General features: G+C 37.1%; 1 protein-coding gene across 5 annotated transcripts in view; it reads left to right on the top strand.

Annotated features, from left to right (window-relative positions):
- Nucleotides 1–24,093, top strand: part of AGBL3 (AGBL carboxypeptidase 3) — a 140,370-nt gene that overhangs the window by 42,494 nt on the left and 73,783 nt on the right. The window contains exons 1-4 of one of the 5 annotated variants that reach the window (XM_078343710.1): nucleotides 4,347–4,485; nucleotides 7,986–8,124; nucleotides 9,273–10,052; nucleotides 12,639–12,801. In XM_078343710.1, the coding sequence (XP_078199836.1) occupies nucleotides 8,051–8,124; nucleotides 9,273–10,052; nucleotides 12,639–12,801 (1,017 nt within the window). In that variant the 5' untranslated portion in view covers nucleotides 4,347–4,485; nucleotides 7,986–8,050. Of the gene's footprint in view, nucleotides 1–4,346; nucleotides 4,486–7,985; nucleotides 8,125–9,272; nucleotides 10,053–12,638; nucleotides 12,802–24,093 lie in introns of those variants that run through there. The other 4 variants (XM_009003028.5, XM_078343713.1, XM_078343712.1 and 1 more) reach the window with 4 other exon arrangements.

Here is a 24,093-nt window from a genome sequence, read left to right as displayed (position 1 = left end):
GATCAGAGCAGAACTGAAGGAGATAGAGACATTAAAAACCCTGCAAAAAATCAACAAATTCAGGAGCTGGTTTTTTTAAAAAGATCAACAAAATAGACCACTAGCCAGATTAATAAAAAAGAAAAGGGAGAAGAATCAAATAGACACAATAAAAAATGGTAGAGGGGATATCACCACCTATCCCACAGAAATACAAAATACCCTCAGAGATTACTATAAACAACTCTATGCACATAAACCAGTAAACCTGGAAGAAATGGATAAATTCCTGGACACTTGCATCCTCCCAAGCTTAAACCAGGAAGAAGTTGAAACCTTGAACAGACCAATAACAAGGGCTAAAGTTGAGGCAGCAATTAATAGCCTATCCACCAAAAAAAGCCCAGGTCCAGATGGGTTCACAGCTGAATTCTACCAGACATACAAAGAGGAGCTGGTACCATTTCTTCTGAAACTATTCCAAACAATCCAAAAAGAGGGACTCCTTCCCAAATCATTTTATGAGACCAACATCATCCTGATACCAAAACCCGGCAGAGACTCAACAAGAAAAGAAAACATCAGGCTAATATCCACGATGAACACAGATGCAAAAATCTTCAATACAATGCTGTCAAACCGACTGCAACAGCACATCAAAAAGCTTGTCCATCACAATCAAGTAGGCTTCATGCTGGGGATGCAAGGCTGGTTCAACGTATGCAAATATATAAACACAATCCACCACATAATGAAAACCAAAGACAAAAACCACATGATTATCTCAATAGTTGCAGAGAAGGCCTTCAACAAAATTCAACAGACCTTTATGCTAAAAATTCTCAATAAACTAGGTATCAAAGGAACATATCTCAAAATAATAAAAGCTATTTATGATAAACCTACAGCCAATATCATACTGAATGGGCAAAATCTGGAAACATTCCCTTTGAAGTCTGGCACTAGACAAGGATGTCCTCTCTCACCACTCCTATTCAATATAGTATTGGAAGTTCTAGCCAGAGTAATTAGGCAAGAAAAAAAAAATAAAGCATATTCAATTAGGAAAAGAGGAAGTCAAATTGTCTCTATTTGCAGATGACATGATTGCATATTTAGAAGAACCTATCATTTCAGCCTAAAACCTCCTTAAACTGATAAGCAATTTCAGCAAAGTCTCAGGATACAAAATCAGTGTGCAGAAATCACAAACATTCATATACACCAATAACAGACTAACAGAGAGCCAAATCATGACCAAACTCCCATTCACAATTGCTACAAAGAGAATACCTAGGAATATAAAGGATGTAAAGGACTTCTTCAAGGAGACTACAAACTACTGCTCAAGGAAATAAGAGAGGACACAAACAGATGGAAAAACATTCCATACTCATGGTTAGGAAGAATCAATATTGTGAAAATGGCCATATTGCCCAAAGTAATTTATAAATTCAATGCTACCAATGACCTCCAAGCTACCAATGACCTTCTTCAGAGAACTGGAAAAAAACAACCTTAAACTTCATATGGAAGCAAAAGAGAGCCTGCATAGCCAAGAAAATCCTAAGCAAAAAGCACAAAGCTGGAGGCATCATGCTACCTGACTTCAAACTATACTACAAGGCTACAGTAATCAAAACAGCATGGTACTGGTACCAAAACAGAGATATAGACCAATGAAACAGAACAGAGGCCTTGGAGGCAAAGCCACACATCTACAACCATCTGATCTTTGACAAACCTGACAAGCAATGGGAAAAGGATTTCTCTTTAATAAATGGTGTTGCAAAAACTGGCTAGCCATGTGCAGAAAGCAGAAACTGGACCCCTTCCTGACACCTTACACTAAAATTAACTCCAGATGGATTAAAGGCTTAATCATCAGACCCAACACCATAAAAACCCTAGAAGAAAACCTAGACAAAACCATTCAGGAATAGGCACAGGCAAGGACTTCATGACTAAAACACCAAAAGCATTGGCAACAAAAGCCAAAATAGACAAATGGGATCTAATTAAACTCCACAGCTTCTGTACAGCAAAAGAAACTATCATTAGAGTGAACTAGCAACCATCAGAATGGGAAAAAATTTTTTGCAGTCTGACCATCTGACAAAGGGATAATATCCAGAATCTACAAAGAACTAAAACAGATTTACAAGAAACAAACAAACAAACAACCCCATCCAAAAGTGGGTGAAGGATATGAACAGACACTTTTCAAAAGAAGACATATATGAGGCCAAAAAACTTATGAAAAACTGCTCATCATCACTGGTTACTAGAGAGATGCAAATCAAAACCATGTTGAGATACTACCTCACACCAGTTAGAATGGTGATCATTAAAAAATCTGGAGACAGCAGATGCTGGAGAGGATGTGGAGAAAAAGGAACACTTTTACACTGCTGGTGGGAGTGTAAATTAGTTCAAGCATTGTGGAAGACAGTGTGGCACATCCTCAACGACCTAGAAATAGAAATTCCATTTGATCCAGCAACCCCATTACTTATATATCCAAAGGATTATAAATCATTCTATTATAAAGATACATGCACACATATGTTCATTGTGGCACTGTTTACAATAGCAAAGACCGGACAAGAAAATGTGGCATATATACACCACGGAATACTATGCAGCCGTAAAAAATGATGAGTTTCTGTCCTTTGTAGGGACATGAAGAATCTGGAAACCATCATTCTCAGCAAACTGACACAAGAGTAGAAAACCAAACACTGCATGTTCTCACTCATAAGCGGGTATTGAACAATGAGAAAACATGGACACAGTGGGGCATCACACACTGGGGTCTGTTCAGGGGGGCCAGGGGAGGGAAAGCAGCAGGGTGAAAAGGTTGGGAGGGATAACATGGGGAGAAATGCCAGATATAGGTGACGGGGAGATGGAGGCAACAAACCACATTGCCATATATGTACCTATGCAACAATCCTGCATGATCTGCACATCTACCCCAGAAACTAAAGTACAATAAAAAGAAAAAAGCAAAAACAGAGATAAATAAATAAAAGATAAAATGCAAAAAATAATTTATTGCTAAAAAAATTCTAATGATCATCTAAGCCTTCAGCAATTCATGTTCTTTTAGCTTGGTAGAAGATTTTGTCTCATTGTTAATGGCTGCTGACTGATCAGGGTGGTGGTTGCTGAAGGTGGAGTGGCTTTGACAATTTGTGACATCAACTGACTCTTCATGAAAGATTTCTCTGTAACATGTGATGCTGTTTGATAGCATTTTACCCACAGTAAAACTTCTTTCAAAATGGGAGTCAGTCTTATTAAATCCTTAGTTTATAACTAAGTTTATAAAATATTCTAAATCCTCTGTTGTCATTTCAACAATCTTCACAGCATCTTTACCAGTAATAAATTTCATGTCAAGAAACCACTTTCTTTGCTCCTCCATAAGAAACAACTCCTCATTCATTCAAGTTTTATTATGGGATTGAAGCAATTCAGTAATATCTTCAGGCTTCACTTCTAATTCTAGTTCTCTTACTATTTCCACCAGATCTGCAGTTACTTCCTCCAGTGAAGTTGTGTAGCCCTCGAAGTTATCCATAAGCATTGAGATCAGCTTCTCCTAAACTTCTGTTAATACTGGTCTTTTTGCCTCCTCCCATGAATCACTAATGTTCTGAATGGCTTCTGGAATGGAAAATGCTTTCCAGAAGGTTTCCAATTTACTTTGCCCAGATCCATCAGAGGAATTACTATGTAGGCCAGCTATAGCCTTACAAAATCTATTTCTTAAACAAGAATTTTGAGAGTTGAAATTACTTTTTCATCCATGAGCTGCAGAGTGGTTAACAGGCATGAAAACAAGGTTAGTCTCCTAGGCATCTCCATCAGAGCTCTTGGCTGACTAGGTGTATTGTCAATAGCAGTAATATTTTGAAAGGAATCTTTTTTCTGAAAAGTCTCAATAATGGGCATAGTAAACCATGCTAAAAACAGTTGTGTGTCATCTAAGTTTTGTTGTTTTGTTTATAGAGCACAGGTAGAATAGAATTAGCATAATTCTTAGGGTTTTCAGAATGGTAAAAGAGCATTGGCTTCCATTTAAAATCACCAGCTGCATTAGCCACTAAGAGTAGAGTCAGTCTGTCTTTGAAGTTCTGAAGCAGGGCATTTCTCTTCTCTAGCTAGGGAAGTCCTAGATATCATCTTCTTCCAATAGAAGGCTGTTTTATCTACATTTAAAAGCTGTTGTTTAGTGCAGCCACCTTCATCAACTATGTTAGCTACATCTGGATAACTTGCTGAAGTTTCTCCATCATGCTGCTTAACCTTGTGCTTTCATGTTATTAATATGGCTTCTTTTTTTTTTTTTTGAGACAGAGTTTCGCTGGTTACCCAGGCTGGAGTGCAATGGCGCGATCTCGGCTCACCGCATTGTAAAAGATATGTTTTAGGGAGTCTGTATTACTCCCGGGTTCAATAATTCTCCTGCCTCAGCCTCCCAAGTAGCTGGGACTACAGGTGCGCGCCACCACGCCCAGCTAGTTTTGTATTTTTAGTAGAGACGGGGTTTCACCATATTGACCAGGCTGGTCTCGATCTCTTGACCTCGTGATCCACCCGCCTCAGCCTCCCAACCTCATGAAGCAACCTCTGCTAGCTACAAACTTTTCTTCTGCAGTTTCCTTACCTGTCTCTGTCCTCATAGAATTGAAGAGAATTAGGGCCTTCCTCTGGATTCAGCTTTGGCTTAAAGGAATGTTATGACTAGTTTGATCCAGACCACCAAACTTCCTCCGTATCAACAATAAGACTATTTTCTTATCATCTGTGTGTTCACTGGAGTAGCACTTTTAGTTTTCTTCAAGAATTTTTTCTTTGTATTCATGACCTGGTTAACTGAAACAAAAGGCCTAGCTTTTGGCCTTTCTTAGCTTTTGACATGCCTTCCTCACTAAGCTTAATCGGTTTTGGCTTTTGATTTCAAGAGAGGGATGTGTGACTCTCCACTTGAACACATGGAGGCCACTGTAGAATTATTAATTGTCTAATTTTAATACTGTTGTATCTCAGGGAATAGGGAGGCCCATGGAGAGGGAGACAGATGGGGGACTGGGTGGTGGTGGAGTAGTCAGAACACACACGGCAATTCACCATTTTATTTGGGTGCAGTTCATGATGGCCCAAAACAATTACAACAGTAACATCAAAGATCACTCATAACAGATATCATAATAATGAAAAAGTTTTAAATGTTGTGAGAATTACCAAAATATGACACAGAGACACAAAGTGAGCACATGTTGGAAAAATGGCGCTGACAGTCTTGCTCAACACAAACCGTTAATTTCTTACAAAAAAAAAAAAGAAACATGATATTTGTGAAGCAAAATAAAGCAAAGCACAATTACACAAGGTATGCCTGTATCACTGTTTCTTATACAGATATTCTTCAATTTACATTAGGGTTACCTCTCAATAAACCAATTTTAAGCTGAAAATATCATGTCAAAGGTGTATTTTCAGCTTATGATATTTTTAGTTCATGATGGATTTATTTGGGTATAACTTCATTATAAGCCAAGGAGGGTACTGAATGCATATCACTTTGACACCATTGTAAAGCTGAAAAATCGTTAAGTCAAACCATCATAAGTAGAAGATCACCTGCACGTAATGTGTCTTTTTCTCTCTGGCTGTCTTCAGCAATTCGACTATGGTGCGCCTAGACTTGGTTATCTTAATATTTATTCTGCTTGGAGTTTGCTGAACTTCTTAGAACCATAGGTTAGTTGGGGTTTTGCACCAAAATTTGAGAAAACTTCAGCCATTATTTCTTCACGTATTTTTTTATACCATTCTTTCTTTCATGTTTTTTGGAATTCCAATTATACATATGTTGGATTTCCAGATACGTCCCCACATGTCAGTGGATATTTGTCCATTTTTTCCCCTCTCTGTCTTTCAGTTTGGACAATTTGTACTTGTTTACAAGTTCACTGATTATTACTTTTGCAAGCTTTAACCTTTTTTTCCTTTTAAAAATTTTCAATTATAAATTGGCAAATTATAATTGTATATACTTATGGCATACAAAATGATTGTATGATTTATTAATATAGTGTGGAATAATGAAATCTTCAGCCCATTTGTAAATCTTTCAGTTATTGTAGTTTTATTTCTAGAATTTTCATTTGGTTCTTTTTAGTTTATTTTCTTTTTTGAGATTACTTACCTGTTTTCTCATGATCTCTTATCTTTCCATTTTTGTCTTTGAATATATATTCAAAGTCCTTCTCTTTGAATGTATATTCTAACATTGCATTATCTTGGAGTCTGCTGAATTTTATATGTATCCATGATCACATTTTCCTGCTTCTCTGAATGCTTTATGTTTTTATCACAATGCAGAACACTGTAAAAGATATGTTTTAGGGAGTCTGTATTATGTCCTTTTATTATTTATTTATTTATTTATTTTAGATGGAGTCTCGCTGTCACCTAAGCTAGAGTATAGTGGCACAATCTTGGCTCACTGAAACCTCCACCTCCTGGGTTCAAGCTATTTTCTTGCCTCAGCCTCCTGAGCAGCTGGTACTACAGGCACGCACCAACACACCAGCTAATTTTTGTATTTTTAGTAGAGATGAGTTTTCGCCATGTTAGCCAGGTTGGTCCAAACCCTTAACCTCAGGTGATCCACACACCTCGGCCTCCCAAAGTGCTAGGATTACAGGCATGAGCCACTGCAGCCGGCCTGTATTATGTTCTTTTAAATATTATATTGAATTTTGTTCTAGCGGGCAATTAAATTGCTGGCAGATCATTTTGCTTCTCTCAGGCTTGCTTTTATTTTGTATAAGGGCAGGTCTGTTTTCATTTTATCCTCCATCCTAGGTCATGGCCTTTACTCTTGAATATGGCCCTTATGCCTAAGATGCAGGCTTTCTGGAGTCGCATTGAATGCTTAAGTTATTCCATAAAATCTTTCCACTCTGGATAAGTTGGAAATCTAATATATCCCAGCAATGTATGTCCTCGGGCATCTCAGCCTGCAGTAGTGCTCTCTCCCCTATCTTTCTTAGTCTCATCTTTTGATTGTGTAGCCAAACCCTCATCCAAAGACTAGGAAACCACTATGTAGACTGTGGAGGTTCTCCCTCTATGTACCTTCTTCTCCCTGGTGCCCTGACCCACAAATTTCAGCAGCCCCAAGCAACAGTCTTTCCTCTTCAGCTCAAGACTGTCATGCTGTTTTAAAATGCCACCTTTCTAGGCTGTAGTCCAGTAAATACCCCTATGCAGAAAGCCAGGGCTAAACATGGGTTCACTTTATATATTGATCTTCTTTCAAAGATCCTACCATAGTTGTTCTACATGTTGTCCAAATGCATAAAAACAGCTCATTATTTTTTATCCAGTTTTATAGTCATTTACAGTGAAAGCGCAAGTTCAGAGCCAATTACTTCATCATGACCAGAAGTGGAGTGTATTTTTTTTTTTGAGACAGAGTCTCACTCTGTCACTCAGAGTGGAGTGCAGTGACGTGATCCCTGCTCACTTCAACCTCTGCCTCCCAGGTTCAAGCGATTCTCCTGCCTCAGTCTCCTGAGTAGCTAGGACTACAGGCACGTGCCACCACACCTGGCTAATTTTTTCTTTTTTTTATATATTTTTAGTAGAGACAAGGTTTCACCATGTTGCACCAGATGATCTTGAACTCCTGAGCTCAGGCAATCTGCCTGCCTCGGCGTCTCAAAGTGCTAGGATTATAGACATGAACCACTGCACATGGCCAAATGAATATTTTTTATGTAAGAAATACACAAATTTATTTTAGGCATAGTTTTCCTAGTCTAAATAGTCTTAGACTTTTAAATTTCAACGTGTCTATATAACTTAGTGTCAAATTACTTTCGAATTTACAATCCTTATACTTGTACTATTGCTCCAAACTGTGCAGAATGAGCTTCTTTCTTTAAATATGTTTTGACATCTTTATGATCTTCTTCTCTCATCAGCTTATAAAGAGCCCTGTTTTGTGTATTCCCGAGTTGGGGGTAACCGAACACCTTTGAAGCAACCTATGGATTACTGTGACAATACTTTGATGTTTGAAGCAAGGTTTGAGAGTGGTAATCTACAGAAGGTAGTCAAAGTGTAGGTTCTAATTATTTTTATTTGAGGAACTAGATATCAACTATTTATTTTCTATATCAAGTACATTAAAGTTCTTATTATCCATTACTAAACTAATGCCTTGAATTCGTTTATAGATACTATTAATAATTAGAGATTATTGTGGAGGAGGGAAGTATAAAAGATTCTGAGTTCAAATAATTTTGAGAACTATAAGGTGAAGTTAAGAAGGCTTCTGTACTGTACATTTTCAATATGGCAATATGAATTGTCACACACACACAGTGCTTCTCAAACTTTGCACTGAAATAGTTCTTAGGATGAGTGTTCCATAGAATATCCCAAGGGCATTATTTTACTTAAAAATATTATGGAAATCTTGAAACATACACTCCAGTACAGAGAACAATACAATGCTACATTCATGGACACATCCTATCACCTAGACTCAACAGCCATCAAGGTTTTGCAAGATATATTTTACGTATTCCTAGGTCATGATTTACAACTGTACACATACGGATTACATACTAAGTGCAGAGTGCCGACAGAATAGAAGGTTACTTGGCAGAGAAAATAGTCACGGCTAACCAGGTAATATTACTATATATATAAATAACAGTCCAGTGAAAATAATACTTTTGCCTTGATTTAAGCATCTCCAGTATCCTCAAATAGTTCAAATTATGTAATCTATGTGATCATCTTAATTTATATGTTTTAAAATCTCTCAGTGATGGTTATTTTATATCCCTAGAGTTAGACTCTAATAGATGCATATGTCTGAAGTGAAAAAAAAATGTTGGACTTGGCTCCAGTTTCAGTAACTCTTTAATCATGTTTTATATAGAAAATCTAATTAGGTTGAAATATATAAACTTTTATCAAGTATCTGTGTTTTTAGGTGCTCTCTTGAATTGCAATGGAATACAAAGGCTTTAGAATTAGCATAGAAGCAGTTTCTCATCCAACAAAAGGGAAATTTTCAAAACTTTTATCTTTCGAAACTACTTGCTATTATACTGCCTAGATTGTTTCCTAACAAAGCTTTCTGTGAATGAGTAAAAGGAAAATAATTTTCCTTCAACTCAAAATCTTACATTCATTTTTTACAAAATGTCAGTTTTACATTCTTTCGTGCTTTTTTCCCTTTCTTTCTTGTGTATTAGGGCAGAGTATGAATACCAACTGACGGTACGCCCTGACCTCTTCACAAATAAACACACCCAGTGGTACTATTTCCAAGTCACTAACATGCAAGCAGGAATCATCTACAGATTCACTATTGTCAACTTCACCAAACCTGCAAGTCTTTACAATCGGGGTATGCGCCCACTGTTCTATTCTGAAAAAGAGGCCAAGGCTCATCATATTGGCTGGCAGAGAATAGGAGACCAAATCAAGTATTATAGGAACAACCCAAGGCAAGATGGGCGCCATTATTTTTCTCTTACGTGGACATTTCAATTTCCACACAACAAAGATACCTGCTACTTTGCTCACTGTTATCCATACACTTACACCAACCTGCAAGAATACCTTTCTGGCATCAATAATGATCCAGTACGGTCAAAGTTTTGTAAAATACGTGTCTTGTGCCACACGCTTGCTAGGAACATGGTGTATATTTTAACAATCACTACCCCCTTGAAGAACTCTGACTCAAGAAAGCGGAAGGCTGTGATTCTGACTGCAAGGGTCCATCCAGGGGAAACCAACAGCTCTTGGATCATGAAAGGCTTCCTAGATTATATTTTAGGAAACTCAAGTGATGCACAGTTGCTTCGGGACACTTTTGTCTTCAAGGTGGTACCCATGCTGAATCCAGATGGTGTGATTGTGGGAAATTATCGGTGTTCCTTAGCTGGACGGGATTTAAACCGTAATTACACATCTCTCCTGAAGGAATCTTTTCCTTCTGTATGGTATACCCGGAACATGGTTCATAGGTAAAATAAGCCTCAAATTACTGCTCTGCTTATTTAGTAAACTTGGTAGTAAGAATTTTGCTCCCACAATCTCACTCTTTTTACTGTTACTTCTCTTAAGATAGTCTAACTACTGTATAACTACTTTATTTTTTCCCAGTTATTCACAACTGTGATTCTGTACCCTCTGGCATTATGCCACTGGATTCATTAACCTTCCCTTAAATAAAAACAGATTCTAGAATGTTTTGATGACTTGATGAAATCAATAGTTAAATTTGCATATCCCAAATTTGGTTTCTTGCTAAAGATAATGCTAGCACTGATATTTAAAATAATTTCATGTTTATATGTGTGTGTGTGTGTGTGTGTGTGTGTGTGTGTGTGTGAAATATGTACATATAAAGGGAGCTGATGGTATATCTAATAGAATATCTATAATGTCTGCTTCATGCTCTCTGAAATTAAGGTCGCTGGTCTGAGACATGACGGACAGGTTAATACCCATTGGCTTCTCTCCATGGAAACACTTTTAAATGTCACATTTAGTCTCTGATTGTCTTGTAAGAAGGTTAAGGCAGGAGTCTATTCAGCAAGTTTTAAAAGACTTCAAAGAGAGAGAAATATCTTAATGCAGTTAATGATACACGAGTAAGTAGGATAAGAAGTCAGTCACATGTGTGAAAAGGTAAGCAGCTATAAGTATATATAAGATTAAGTATATCTGAAGCATATTAGAATAAGAGAGAGTAGATTTTTGTATAAAATACTTAGTATAAGATACTTAGAATATCTTTTTACCCATAAAGATACCTATTGGTAAATCTTATACTAAGTATTTCTGTTTATCTATGGGTAAAATCTAAACTGTTTCTAAAGTTATTTAAATTAATGTAAGATGAGAGACCCTAATATCCTGTTTCACTTCAGAAGTAATAGCATTTCTTGGGTAATTAATTTTTTAGAAGTAGAGTTTCTTTTGACTTGCTTATAAGAAATTGAAAGACTGAGGAATTTGGAGCTTAAAAATGTACAGCATGTTTCATATTTAAAAACTTAACTTTAGATATTCATGCCTTATAATCTAGTTAGTTTTCTAAAAACTTGTAATTATCATTTAGTGGCTTTATGTCAATCTTATGTTATCAATGAGAATTTATTAGGCAGAAAATGAGAAAAGGGCAATAAATCAACAAATAATAAATTTTAGTTTGTAATTTCACTATAGTTTAAAGCAGTATGGTTTCTAATAGAAGCAAAATGCTTTGAAAGTTTATATTTTAGGTTTTAATATTTTGTTGTAAATGTAATATATTTCTTATTATAAATACTGTTGCTAACATTTTGGTGTTTACCCTTCCAGATATAGAAAATAGTATGCGTACTTTTGATTAATTATAATCCTACCAGCTTAACACTACTACTTCCTTACCTTCGAAAGCCTCCTCATTTAGTCGATCAGCATTTATTTTTTGTTTTGCTCTTTTTATATTGAGTGTTAAATTATATAGACCAAAGGCTGTTGTCTTCAGGAATGTGTAATAATTTATATATTTGTTAGAAATTTATCAGAAAAAGTCAGTTCAAACTTTGGTACCATTTTTCTCAAAATGATAACTTAGTCACCACACTAATCAAGGGTTAACTATTAATTGGCTTCAGCATGAAGTCATCAGCGCTCAATTTTAACAAATATCTGGGCACTTGCTATGTGCAATGGACTCGTCTAGATGATTTGAAGCATTCCCCATTCTTAATAAGCTTGAATATGAAAAATATAAAAACTTTCCTAGACAAGGGCCATGCAAATGGTACCAGTATCTTTAAGTTCAAAAAGAGAAACTCTGTGGCCTTGACAAATTAGAAAGGAAGTGAGACATGAGGTCAGCATCAAAGGATGGCAGGTAGTATTTACATTTACAAAGATCAAGTAAGGAGGTATTCCAGTCAGAAAGAAACTATGTGAAAGGTAATGGGTAAAAGCAAGAGTGAAAAAATAAAAATAATAAAGCATAGAGTTCTTGTGGGAGAAAGTTTTGGAAGTAAGGTAAATTTTGTCCTTATAATGGAAAGTTACTGCATTCAGATTTATTTATTTATTCATTTATTTTTATTTATTTATTTTTTTGAGACAGAGTCTTACTCTATGGTCCAGGCTCGAGTACAGTGATGCCATCTCGGCTCACTGCAAGCACCGCCTCCTGGGTTCAAGTAATTCTCCTGCCTCAGTCTCCCAAATAGCTGGGATTACAGTCATGCGCCACCACACCCAGCTAATTTTTGTATTTGTAGTAGAGAGGGCTTTCGCCACATTGGCCAGGCTGTTCTCAAACCCCTGACCTCAGGCAATCCGCCTGCCTCGGCCTCCCAAAGTGCTAAGATTACATGCGTGAGCCACCGTGCCCAGCCTGCATTCAGATCTTGATATAGCTAATATGTTAGTGTAGATTTTAAAAACTGTCTATTAATAATATGCAATATCAACAAGAGAAAACTAGAATATAAGAAATTATATTTATTTGAATATTACACTTCTAAATTCATAGCTGTACCTATGGAAGAAAAATGCAGAGGTAAAACTTAGCAACTTATCTTTCTTACTGGCAGACTGATGGAGAAACGAGAGGTTATTTTATATTGTGATCTTCATGGCCACAGTAGGAAAGAGAACATCTTCATGTATGGCTGCGATGGTAGCCACAGATCTAAAACATTCTACTTACAGCAACGAATCTTCCCACTTATGCTGAGCAAAAATTGTCCAGATAAAGTAAGTATCTTTTGAGATTTTTAACTTTTCCTTTACCAAATGTTGCCCATGTGGGATAGCAGAATGGATAATGCTATTCCAAGCTGCTTTTTCATTTATTTTGGCTGGTTTATACAATTGACAATAAGAAAGCAACTATATAGAACTACTTCGTGAGCAATAACTTGAAAATATGGTGAGAAAAAAAGACAAACGTGCCCCAAAACCTACCACCATAATACCACTGCTGTTTTAGCTTTGAAAGCTTCCTCTATTCGCCATTTTTATCAATCAATTTTAGGGCCTTTTTTATTGTTTTAATATTCACTGAGTGCCTAAATTATACAGACTAAACATTGTATTCTTAAGAAATGTGTAACAGTTTCTTCAAATGTTTCTTATTAGAATTTTGCCAGGAAAAAAACTTAATCCAATAACCAATATTTCAAAAATAGATAGAAATTAGAATGAGAAAAGAAAAAAATATATTATTATTTTCACAAACTATGGAAATATTGGAGCTACTCATTTACCAAGATGTGAAAATACTTTAATCATTCTTTAGAGAAAAGATGTTAACATAGCAAAGGAAATTCCTGCAGACCTTCCCATAAGTTCCCAACCAATCAATCCAATTATAAAGGACTTACTGAGAAGAATTAATTGTCTTCTGGGGATAATTGGGGCCCAAAGACATAAAAAAGAAAGTATGGATCTGATTAAAATAGCTATTTAAAGAAAGAACAGGTTTGTTCCCCAAAGAGGATTCATTTCCTCAGAAAGACCAGAAAACTCAACCTCATACCCGAAGCTATTCTGATGAACATTTATACTGTCAATACTCTTAGGTATAGTCTATTACTCCCGTAACATAGTTCTATTTTACTAAGGTATTTTAATGTTTGTTTATTGACATGCTTCTTAGGGTTTTAGATCTCTACCCTGTAGTGCCTTAGATGAAATGGACCAATTTCTTGAACAACTCAACCACTCTGCAGTTTAAAGAGGTCCTCCATGTCAGCTAAAGGTTGCTTAAAACATAGAGGCTTCTGTTTCTAGGTTTTCTGTTAAATGTTTCTTTTTAAAATCTTTTCATGTAAATCCACAATTATGGTTGGAGATTTTAAATACCTCTCGCATTAATCTGGAACTGATTGATAGACAGTACGCAAGGATACATAAGAACTAGACAACATCAACCAACTGGATTTGACATTTACAGGACACTCTACTAAACATCAGAATATACATTATATTCAAATGCACATGGAACAGCACCAACACAGATCACATCCTGGTTTAGAATAAATATTAACAAATTTAAAATAATTAACACCATACAAAATGTGTTTTTTAAGTATAATGGAATTAGACTAAATCAATAAAAGAAAAGAAGAAAATCTACAAACATGCAGATATTAAACCACATTTCTAAATAATCCTTACACCCAAGAAGAACTCTTAAGGAACATTAGAATATATCTTGACCTGAAATAATATGAATATATGCAACATGAACTTTTATAAAATTCAACTAAATAGTAGCACTTAGAAGAAAATGTATAGCAAGAAGTGCTTATGTTAGAAAAGAACACGCTGGGTCCAGTGACTCATGCCTGTAATCCCAGCACTTTGGGAGGCTGAGGTGGGCACATCACTTGAGGTCAGGAGTTCAAGACCAGCCTGGCCAAGATGGTGAGACCCCATCTCTACCAAAAATACAAAAATTAGCCAAGCATGGTTGTGCCTGTAATCCCAGCTACTTGGGAGGCTGAGGCAGAAGTATTGCTTGAGCCCAGGAGGCAGAGGTTGCAGTGAGCCAAGAGTGTACCACTGCACTCCAGCCTGGGCAACAGAGAGAGACTCCATCTCAAAAAAGAAAAAAAGAAAAGAAAATAACAAAGGTCTTGAATTTAACAGTCTAAATTTCCACAATAAGAATAAAAAAAGAAGAGTAAAACTAAGCAGAAGGAAGCAGATAATAAAGACAAGCAGGTCAATGAAACTGGAAATCAAGAAACAAGGGAAAAAATCAATTAAGCAATATTTGTGCTTGGAAAAGATTGGCAAAACTGATAACACTTTACCAAGATTTATGAGGGAATAGGAGAAACTGAAAGAGGAAGAGGGGGAGGCAATGATGACACAACTAACCAATATCAAGAATGAAAGAGAGGTATCACTACAGACCCTGCAGGCATTAAAAGAATAATAAGGGGAAACTCAATTCTATGCACACAAATTTAACAACTTAGATGAAATGAACCAATTCCTCGAAAACTACAAACAATCAAAACTAACCCAAGGTGAAATAATCTGAATAGTCCTGAAAAGCACTCTAAAAGGAAACTACAGAAAACAAATTTCCTCATCCAGTTGGATTCACTGAAGCATTCTAGCAAAAACGTAAAGGCACAGTCTTTCCCAGGATTACCATGATACCAACACAAGACAAAGATAGTATAAGGAAAGAAAACTACAGACTAATATCCCTCATGAACATAGATGCAAAAATCTTCATCAAAATATTAGCGTATTTAATCCAGCAATATATAAAGAAAATAAGGCTGGTTTTATATTTGAAAATTAATCAGTGTAATCCACTATGTTAAGAGTCGAAAGAAGAAAAACCATGTGATCCCATCAATCAATATAAAAAAAGCAAAACACAATTCAGCATCTGTTTATATATAAAAGAAAACTTTCAGCAAATAAGGAATAAAAGGGTACTTCTTCAACCTGATAAAGGACATCTACAAAAAACTCTACAGCTAACAGCATAGTTGATGAAAGACTGAATCTTTTCCACCTAAGATCAGGAAGAAGACAAGAATGTCCACTTTTTCCCACTTCATGCAGTCTTATACTGGAGGTTCTAACCAGTACAAAAAGGCAAAAGGAAAAGGCAGACCAATTGGAAAGAAGTAATGAAGGTGGCACAATTACCCACAGAGAAAATCTGAAGTGATACACAAACAAAACAAAACAAAACTCCTAGAACAAGGGAGTTTAAGCAAGGTCATAGGATACAAGTCCCACCCACAAAAACCAACTGCATTTCTATATACTTACAATGAAAAAACTGGAAACCAAAGTTAAAAACAATACTATTTTTTATCATAGCTCCAAAATAAATAGTTATAACCCTAACAAAATATACAGACTCTGTATACTAAAACTAATGATTTATTTCATTAGCATTTTTAATGAAATAAATCATAGGCCCAAATAAATAGAGACATATGCTGTATTATGGATTAGAAGACTGAACACAGTAAGACATGATCCCTAAGTTGATCTGTAGATTTAACAGAATTTCAGATAAAATCACAGCATCATTGTTTATAAACAGGCTGATTATAAGATGAATAAGGAAATGCAAAGGAACTAGAATAGGCAAAACAATTTTAAAAATTAAGTTGAAGGAATCACACTATCAAATTTTAAGACAGTATAAAACTACAGTAATAAAGATAGTATGTTAATAGGAACTGTGTAAAACACCAAGAGCAATGGTACAGAATAGCAAGTCTAGTAACAGACCCACATACGTATGGCGTTTTGACAAAGGTGCTCAGGAAATTTAATGGAGAAAGAAACCTTTCAATAAATAAGTGTTGGAACAATTGAAGATCCATATAAAAAACAAAAAAACTTTCACTTACACCTCAAATCCTAAATGTAAAACTTTTAGAAGAAAACACAGAAGACAAAAACTTCTTAGAAAATACCAAAAGCATTATCCATTGGGTTGTAATGAATTGATAAACTGGACTGCATCAAAATTAATCCTTTTGTTCTCAGAAAGATCCTGTTAAGCCAATACAAATTTAAGCTACAGATAAATTATTTGCAATCACATATCTCACAAAGAACTTTTATCCAGAATAGCTCAATAGTAATAAAACAAACCACCCAATTAAAAATGGAAATAATCTTAAATACATGTTTCCAAAAAGGGTATGTGAAGGCAAATAAGCACATGAAAAGATGTTTCACATCAGTAGCTGTCAGGGAACTGCAAGGTAAAACCATGAGGAGACAAAATTACACACCTGCTAGAATTGCTAAAATAAAAAATACTGACAATCCCAAGTTTTAACAAGAATTTGGAGTAACTAGGACTCTCATAGTGTACACTTTTGTATCATTTTGAAGAGTAGTTTGTCAGTTTCTTATAAAGTAAATTGTATACTTATATGATTCAGCAATCCATTTCTAGGTATTTACCCTAGAGAAATGAAAATATACATTTATATTTAAACCTGTATACACAAGAATTTATAACAACTCTATCGTAATCGCCAAAATCTGGAAACAATGCAAAATGTTCTTTAACCAGTAAATGGATATACATTTTAGTACACCCATACAATGGAATAGAACTTGGCAATAAAAAGGAATGAATACTCACACATGCAACAACTTGGATAAATCTAACAAGTATTAGGCTAAGTGAAAGAAGCCAGTCTCAAAAGATTACACTAAAAGTTAATTTTATTGCACCTTACTGAAAAAACAAAATCGCACCTCAAAAAATTTCTTTGTAGACACTGATATCTTTGTAGACAAACTTTCAGGACATAATTTCAAATGGTCTTTCATATAAAGATTAAAAAACTTTATTTTTGGACATCTTCAACACTAATCTTCATTCCTAAAATGAATGAAGACTGAATCCCTTCCTAGAACTTTTTAAAAAGTATAAAATTTTATCCCCACTATATAAAGAATCAACTTTTGGAAGCAACCTAAGTGTCCATTAACAGATGAAAGGATAAAGAAAATGTGGTACATATACAGAATAAGTACTAGTCAGGCATAAAAAAGAATGAGATTCTGTCATTTGCAACACATGGATGGAACTGGAGATATTGTGTTAAGTGAAATAAGCTAGGGACAGAAAGACAAACTTCACATGTTCTCAGTAATTTGTGGGAGCTAAAAATTAAAACAATTGAACTCATAGATACAGAGAATAGAAGGATGGTTTCTAGGAGCTAAGAATGGTAGTGGGGGAGAGTAGAAGTGGGGATGGTTAATAGGTACAAAAAAAGAATTAATAAGAACTAGTATTTGATTGCACAAGAGGGTGACTGTAGTCAATAATAATTTAATTATACATTAAAAAATAACTAAAAGAGAGATTTTTCCAAGATGGCACGGTAGGAACAACTCGGGATTGCAGCTCTCAGTGAAGGCACAGAGGGTGAGTCCTAGCCGCATTTCCAGACAGATCTTTTTTGCCCACAGAACGGGAAATTCCCAGGTGTAGCAGAGACAGGGGAAGCCAGCGCAGCCCTCTCGGCTTGCGCGGGCCATTTCGGCCGGCGCCGCAGTGCAGCGGCACCCCACACAAAACACGCTGCTCTGGGTGCCCTGTTAAACCAGCAATCTGAGATTTGGGAGGGCAGATTAGCATGTCCATCTGATTAAATGGGACTTGGACAGTGAGCCAGACAAGGAGATTCCCGGGAAGCAACATTTGAGCTGGTGCAGTGGGCCCCTGCACGGGAAATCACACAGATCCCGGTGCCCTACCAGCAGGCGACTAAAACACCTGGGAGAGAGTCAACTGTTCAACTTAAAAAAAAAAAAGAGGGAGAAAGGGCTCTGAGGCAGGGAGCCAGGTGATCAGGCTCAGCAGGTCCCACCCCCACAGGGACAAACAAAACGGCAATTCGAAACTCTTGGGATTGAGAGTTTCACTGTGGGCACAGCTGAATCCAGGATGGTGCAGCTCCGTGGGGGAGGGGCATCCGCCACTACCGAGGCATTCTGCCCCTACTGAGGTACGTGCCCATTGCTGACGCAGCCTGCCATTGGCAAGGCAACCTGCCATAATGGAGAGACTCCGCCAACAGGGCAGAGCCCACAACAGCAGGGCAGAGCCCACGGGCAACAGGGCAAAGCCCAAGACAGAAGGGCGTAGCCCACAGCAGCAGGGTGAAGCCCACAGCAGCAGGGACTGGTGTGGACCTCAGCAGTCATACAGCAGAGGGGCTAGACTGTTAGAAGGAAAACTAAGTAACAGAAATACTTCAGCATCAACAATCTGGGCATACACTCAAAGACCCAATCGAAAAGCCAGCAACTACTCAGACGACAGGTGGATAAATCTAAAAAGATGGGAAGAAACCAGCACAAAAAGGAGGAAAACACCTGAAACCAAAACACCTCACCTCCTACAAAGGACCAAAACTCCTCACCAGCAAGGGAACGAAGCTGGACGGAGAATGAGTGTGACAAAATGACGGAATCAGACTTCAGAAGGTGGATAATGAGAAACTTCTGTGAGCTAAAAGAACATGTTCTAAATCAATGCAAAGAAACTAAGAACCTTGAAAAAAGATTTGAAAAAAGATTCGAGGAAATGATAAGAATGGACAACTTAGAGAGGAATATGAATGAATTGAAGGAGCTGAAAACACAACACGAGAACTTCGCGAAGCATGCACAAGTTTCAACAGCCAAATTGACCAAGGAGAAGAAAGAATATCAGAAGTTGAAGATCAACTCAATGAAATAAAACGAGAAACCACGATTAGAGAAAAAAGCCCAAAAAGGAATGAACAAAGTCTCCCAAGAAATGTGGGACTATGTGAAGAGACCTAACCTACGTCTGATAGGTGTACCAGAATGTGACGAAGAGAATGAATCCAAGCTGGAAAATACTCTTCAGGATATTATCCAGGAAAATTTCCCCAACCTAGCAAGACAGGCCAATACTAAAGTCCAGGAAATACAGAGACCACCACAAAGATATTCCGCAAGAAGAGCAACCCCAAGGCACATAATCATCAGATTCACCACGGTTGAAATGAAGGAGAAAATACTAAGGGCAGCCAGAGAGAAAGGTCGGGTCACCCACAAAGAAAAGCCCATAAGACTCACAGCAGATCTCTCCAGAAACTCTACAAGCCAGAAGAGAGTGGGGGCCAATATTCAACATCCTTAAAGAAAAGAACTTTCAAACCAGAATTTCATATCCAGCCAAACTGAGCTTCATAAGTGAAGGAAAAATAAAATCCTTTGCAAACAAGCAAGTACTCAGAGATTTTGTCACCACCAGGCCTGCTTTACAAGAGCTCCTGAAAGAGGCACTACACATAGAAAGGAATAACCAGTACCAGCCATTCCAAAATCACACTAAATGCTAAAGAGCATCAACAAAATGAAGATGCATCAACTAATGGGTAAAACAGCCAGCTAGCATCAAAATGGCAGTATCTAATTCACACATAACAATATTAACCCTAAATGTAAACGGGCTAAATGCACCAGTCAAAAGACAGACTGGAAAATTGGATGAAAAACCAAAACCCATTGGTGTGCTGGAACCAGGAAACCCATCTCACATGCAAGGATACACAAAGCTCAAAGGGATGGAGGAAGATTTACCAAGAAAAAGGAGAGCAAAAAAAATACAGGAGTTGCAATTCTCGTCTCTGATAAAATAGACTTTAAAGCAACAAGGAGCAAAAGAGACAAAGAAGGTCATTACATAATGGTAAAAGGATCGATACAACAAGAAGAGCTAACGATCCTAAATATATATGGACCCAATACAGGAGCACCCAGATATATAAGGCAAGTTCTTAATGACTTACAAAGAGACTTAGACTGCCACACAATAATAGTGGGAGACTTTAACACTCCACTGTCAATATTAGACAGATCAACCAGACAGAAAATTAACAAGGATATCCAGGGCTTGAACTCAGACCTGGAACAAGCAAACCTGATAGACATTTACAGAACTCTCCACCCCAAATCCACAGAATATACATTCTTCTCAGCACCACATCACACCTACTCTAAAATTGACCACATAGTAGGAAGTAAAGCACTCCTCAGCAAATGCAAAACAACTGAAATCATAACAAACAGCCTCTCAGACCATAGTGCAATCAAGTTAGAACTCAGAACTCAGAAACTAACTCAGAACCGTACAGCATCATGGAAACTGAACAACTGGCTCTTGAATGTTGATTGGATAACCAATGAAATGAAGGCAGAAATAAAGAAGTTCTTAAAAACCAACGAGAACGAAGACACAACATACCAGAATCTCTGGGACACATTTAAAGCAGTCTCTAGAGGAAAATATATAGCAATAAGTGCCGACACGAGAAGAGTGGAGAGATCCAAAATTGACACCCTATCATCAAAATTGAAAGAGCTAGAGGAGCAAGATAAAAAAAAAAACTCAAAACCTAGCAGAAGACAAGAAATAACTAAGATCAGAGCCAAACTGAAGGAGATAGAGACACGAAAAACACTTCAAAAAAATCAATAAATCCAAGAGCTGGTTTTTTGAAAAGATCGACAAAATAGACCACTAGCCAGACTGATAAAAAAGAAAAGAGAGAACAACCAAATAGATTCAATAAAAAACAATAAAGGGGAAATCACCACAGTTTCCACAGAAATTCAAACCATCATCAGAGAATATTACAAACAACTCTATGCACATAAACTAGTAAACCTGGAAGAAATGGATAAATTCCTGGACTCCTGTGTCCTCCCAAGCCTAAACCAGGAGGAAGCCGAAACTATGAATAGACCAATAACAAGGTAAGAAGTCGAGGCAGCAATTAAGAGCCTACCACACAAAAAAAGCCCAGGTCCAGATGGGTTCACAGCCGAATTCTACCAGACACGCAAAGAGGAGCTGGTACCATTCCTTCTAAAACTATTCCAAATAATCCAAAAAGAGGGAATCCTTTCCAAATCATTTTATGAGACCAACATCATCCTGATACCAAAACCCAGCAGAGACTGAACAAGAAAAGAAAACTTCAGGCCAATATCCATGATGAATATAGATGCAAAAATCTTCAATAAAATACTGGCAAACCAATTGCAACAGCACATCAAAAAACTTATCCATCATGATCAAGTAGGATTCATCCCGGGGATGCAACACTGGTTGAACATACGCAAGTCTATAAATGTAATTCACCACATAAGCAGAAGGAAAAACAAAAACACATGATTATCTCAATTGACACAGAGAAGGCATTTGACAAAATTCAACAGCCCTTTATGCTAAAAACCCTCAATAAACGCGGTATTGATGGAACGTATCTCAAAGTAATAAAAGCTATTTATGACAAACCAACAGCCAATATCATACTGAATGGGCAAAAACTGAAAGCATTCCCTTTGAAATCCAGCACTAGACAAGGATGCCCACTCTCACCACTCCTATTCAATATAGTACTGGAAGTTCTAGCCAGAGCAATCAGGCAAGAAAAAGAAATAAAGGGTATTCAAATAGGAAAGGAGGAAGGCAAATTGTCTCTATTTGCAGACGACATGATAGTATATCTAGCAGACCCCATCGTCTCAGCCCAAAAACTCCTGAAACTGATAAGCAACTTCAGCAAAGTCTCAAGATATAAAATCAATGTGCAAAAATCACAAGCATTCCTATACACCAATAACAGACTTAAAGAGAGCCAAATCAAGAACAATCTGCCATTCACAACTACTACAAAAACAATTAAATACCTAGGAATACAACTTACAAAGAACATAAGGGACTTTTTCAAGGAAAACTACAAACCACTGCTCAACGAAATCAGAGAGGACACAAACAGATGGAGAAACATTCCATGTTCATGGTTAGGAAGAATCAATATCGTGAAAATGGCTACACTGCCCAAAGTAATTTACAGAATCAATGCTATCCCCATCAAGCTACCATTGACTTTCTTCACAGAACTGGAAAAATCTACCATGAACTTCATATGGAACCAAAAGAGAGCCCGCATAGCCAAGTCAATTCTAAGCAAAAAGAACACAGCAGGAGGCATCACACTACCAGACTTCAAACTATACTACAAGGCTACAGTAATCAAAACAGCATGGTACTGGTACCAAAACAGAGATACAGACCAATGAAACAGAACAGAGGCATCGGAGGCAACACACCATATCTACAACCATACAATCTTTGATAAACCTGACAAAAACAAGCAATGGGGAAAGGATTCCCTGTTTAATAAATGGTGTTGGGAAAACTGGCTAGCCATGTGCAGAAAGCAGAAACTGGACCCCTTCCTGACACCTTACACTAAAATTAACTCCAGATGAATTAAAGACTTAAACATAAGACCTGGCACCATAAAAACCCTAGAAGAAAATCTAGGCAAAACCATTCATGACATAGGAGTAGGCAAGGACTTCATGACCAAAACACCGAAAGCATTGGCAACAAAAGCCAAAATAGACAAATGGGACCTAATTAAACTCCACAGCTTCTGCATGGCAAAAGAAACAGTCACTAGAGTGAATCGGCAACCAACAGAATGGGAAAAAAATTTTGCAGTTTACCCATCTGACAAAGGGCTGATATCCAGAATTTACAAAGAACTCAAACAGATTTACAAGAAAAAAAAACAAACAAGCCCATTCAAAAATGGGCAAAGGATATGAACAGACACTTTACAAAAGAAGACATACATGAGGCCAACAAACATATGAAAAAATGCTCATCATCACTGGTCATCAGAGAAATGCAAATCAAAACCACACTGAGATACCATCTCACGCCAGTTAGAATGGTGATCACTAACAAATCTGGAGACAACAGATGCTGGAGAGGATGTGGAGAAATAGGAACACTTTTACACTGTTGGGAGTGTAAATTAGTTCAACCATTGTGGAAGACAGTGTGGCGATTCCTCAAGGCCTTAGAAATAGAAATTCCATTTGACCCAGCAATCCCATTACTGGGTATATACCCAAAGGCCTATAAATCGTTCTACTATAAGGACACATGCACACGAATGTTCATTGCAGCACTGTTTACAATAGCAAAGACCTGGAACCAACCCAAATGCCTATCGATGACAGACTGGACTGGGAAAATGTGGCACATATACACCATGGAATACTATGCAGCAATCAAAAACGATGAGTTCGTGTCCTTCGTAAGGACATGGATGAAACTGGAGAACATCATTCTCAGCAAACTGACACAAGAACAGGAAATGAAATACCACATATTCTCACTCATAGGTGGGTGAGGAAAAATGAGAACACATGGACACAGGGAAGGAAGTACTAAACACTGGGGTTTATTGGGGGGAATGGGGAGAAACAGCGGGTGGGGGGGAGCTGGGGAGGGATAGCCTAGGGAAAAATGCCAAATGTGGGTGAAGGGCAGGAAGCCAGCAAAACATACTGCCATGTGTGTACCTATGCAACTATTTTGCATGTTCTGCACATGTACCCCAAAACCTAAAATGCAAGAAAAAAGAAAAAAAAAAACTAAAAGAGTATAATTGGATTGTTTTTAACACA

This window comes from Callithrix jacchus, chromosome 11, assembly GCF_049354715.1.
Source record: "Callithrix jacchus isolate 240 chromosome 11, calJac240_pri, whole genome shotgun sequence".
Lineage (NCBI taxonomy): Eukaryota > Metazoa > Chordata > Mammalia > Primates > Cebidae > Callithrix > Callithrix jacchus.
The sequence above is the reverse complement of the archived record's forward strand: the minus strand, read 5'-3'. Positions and strand labels throughout refer to the sequence as shown.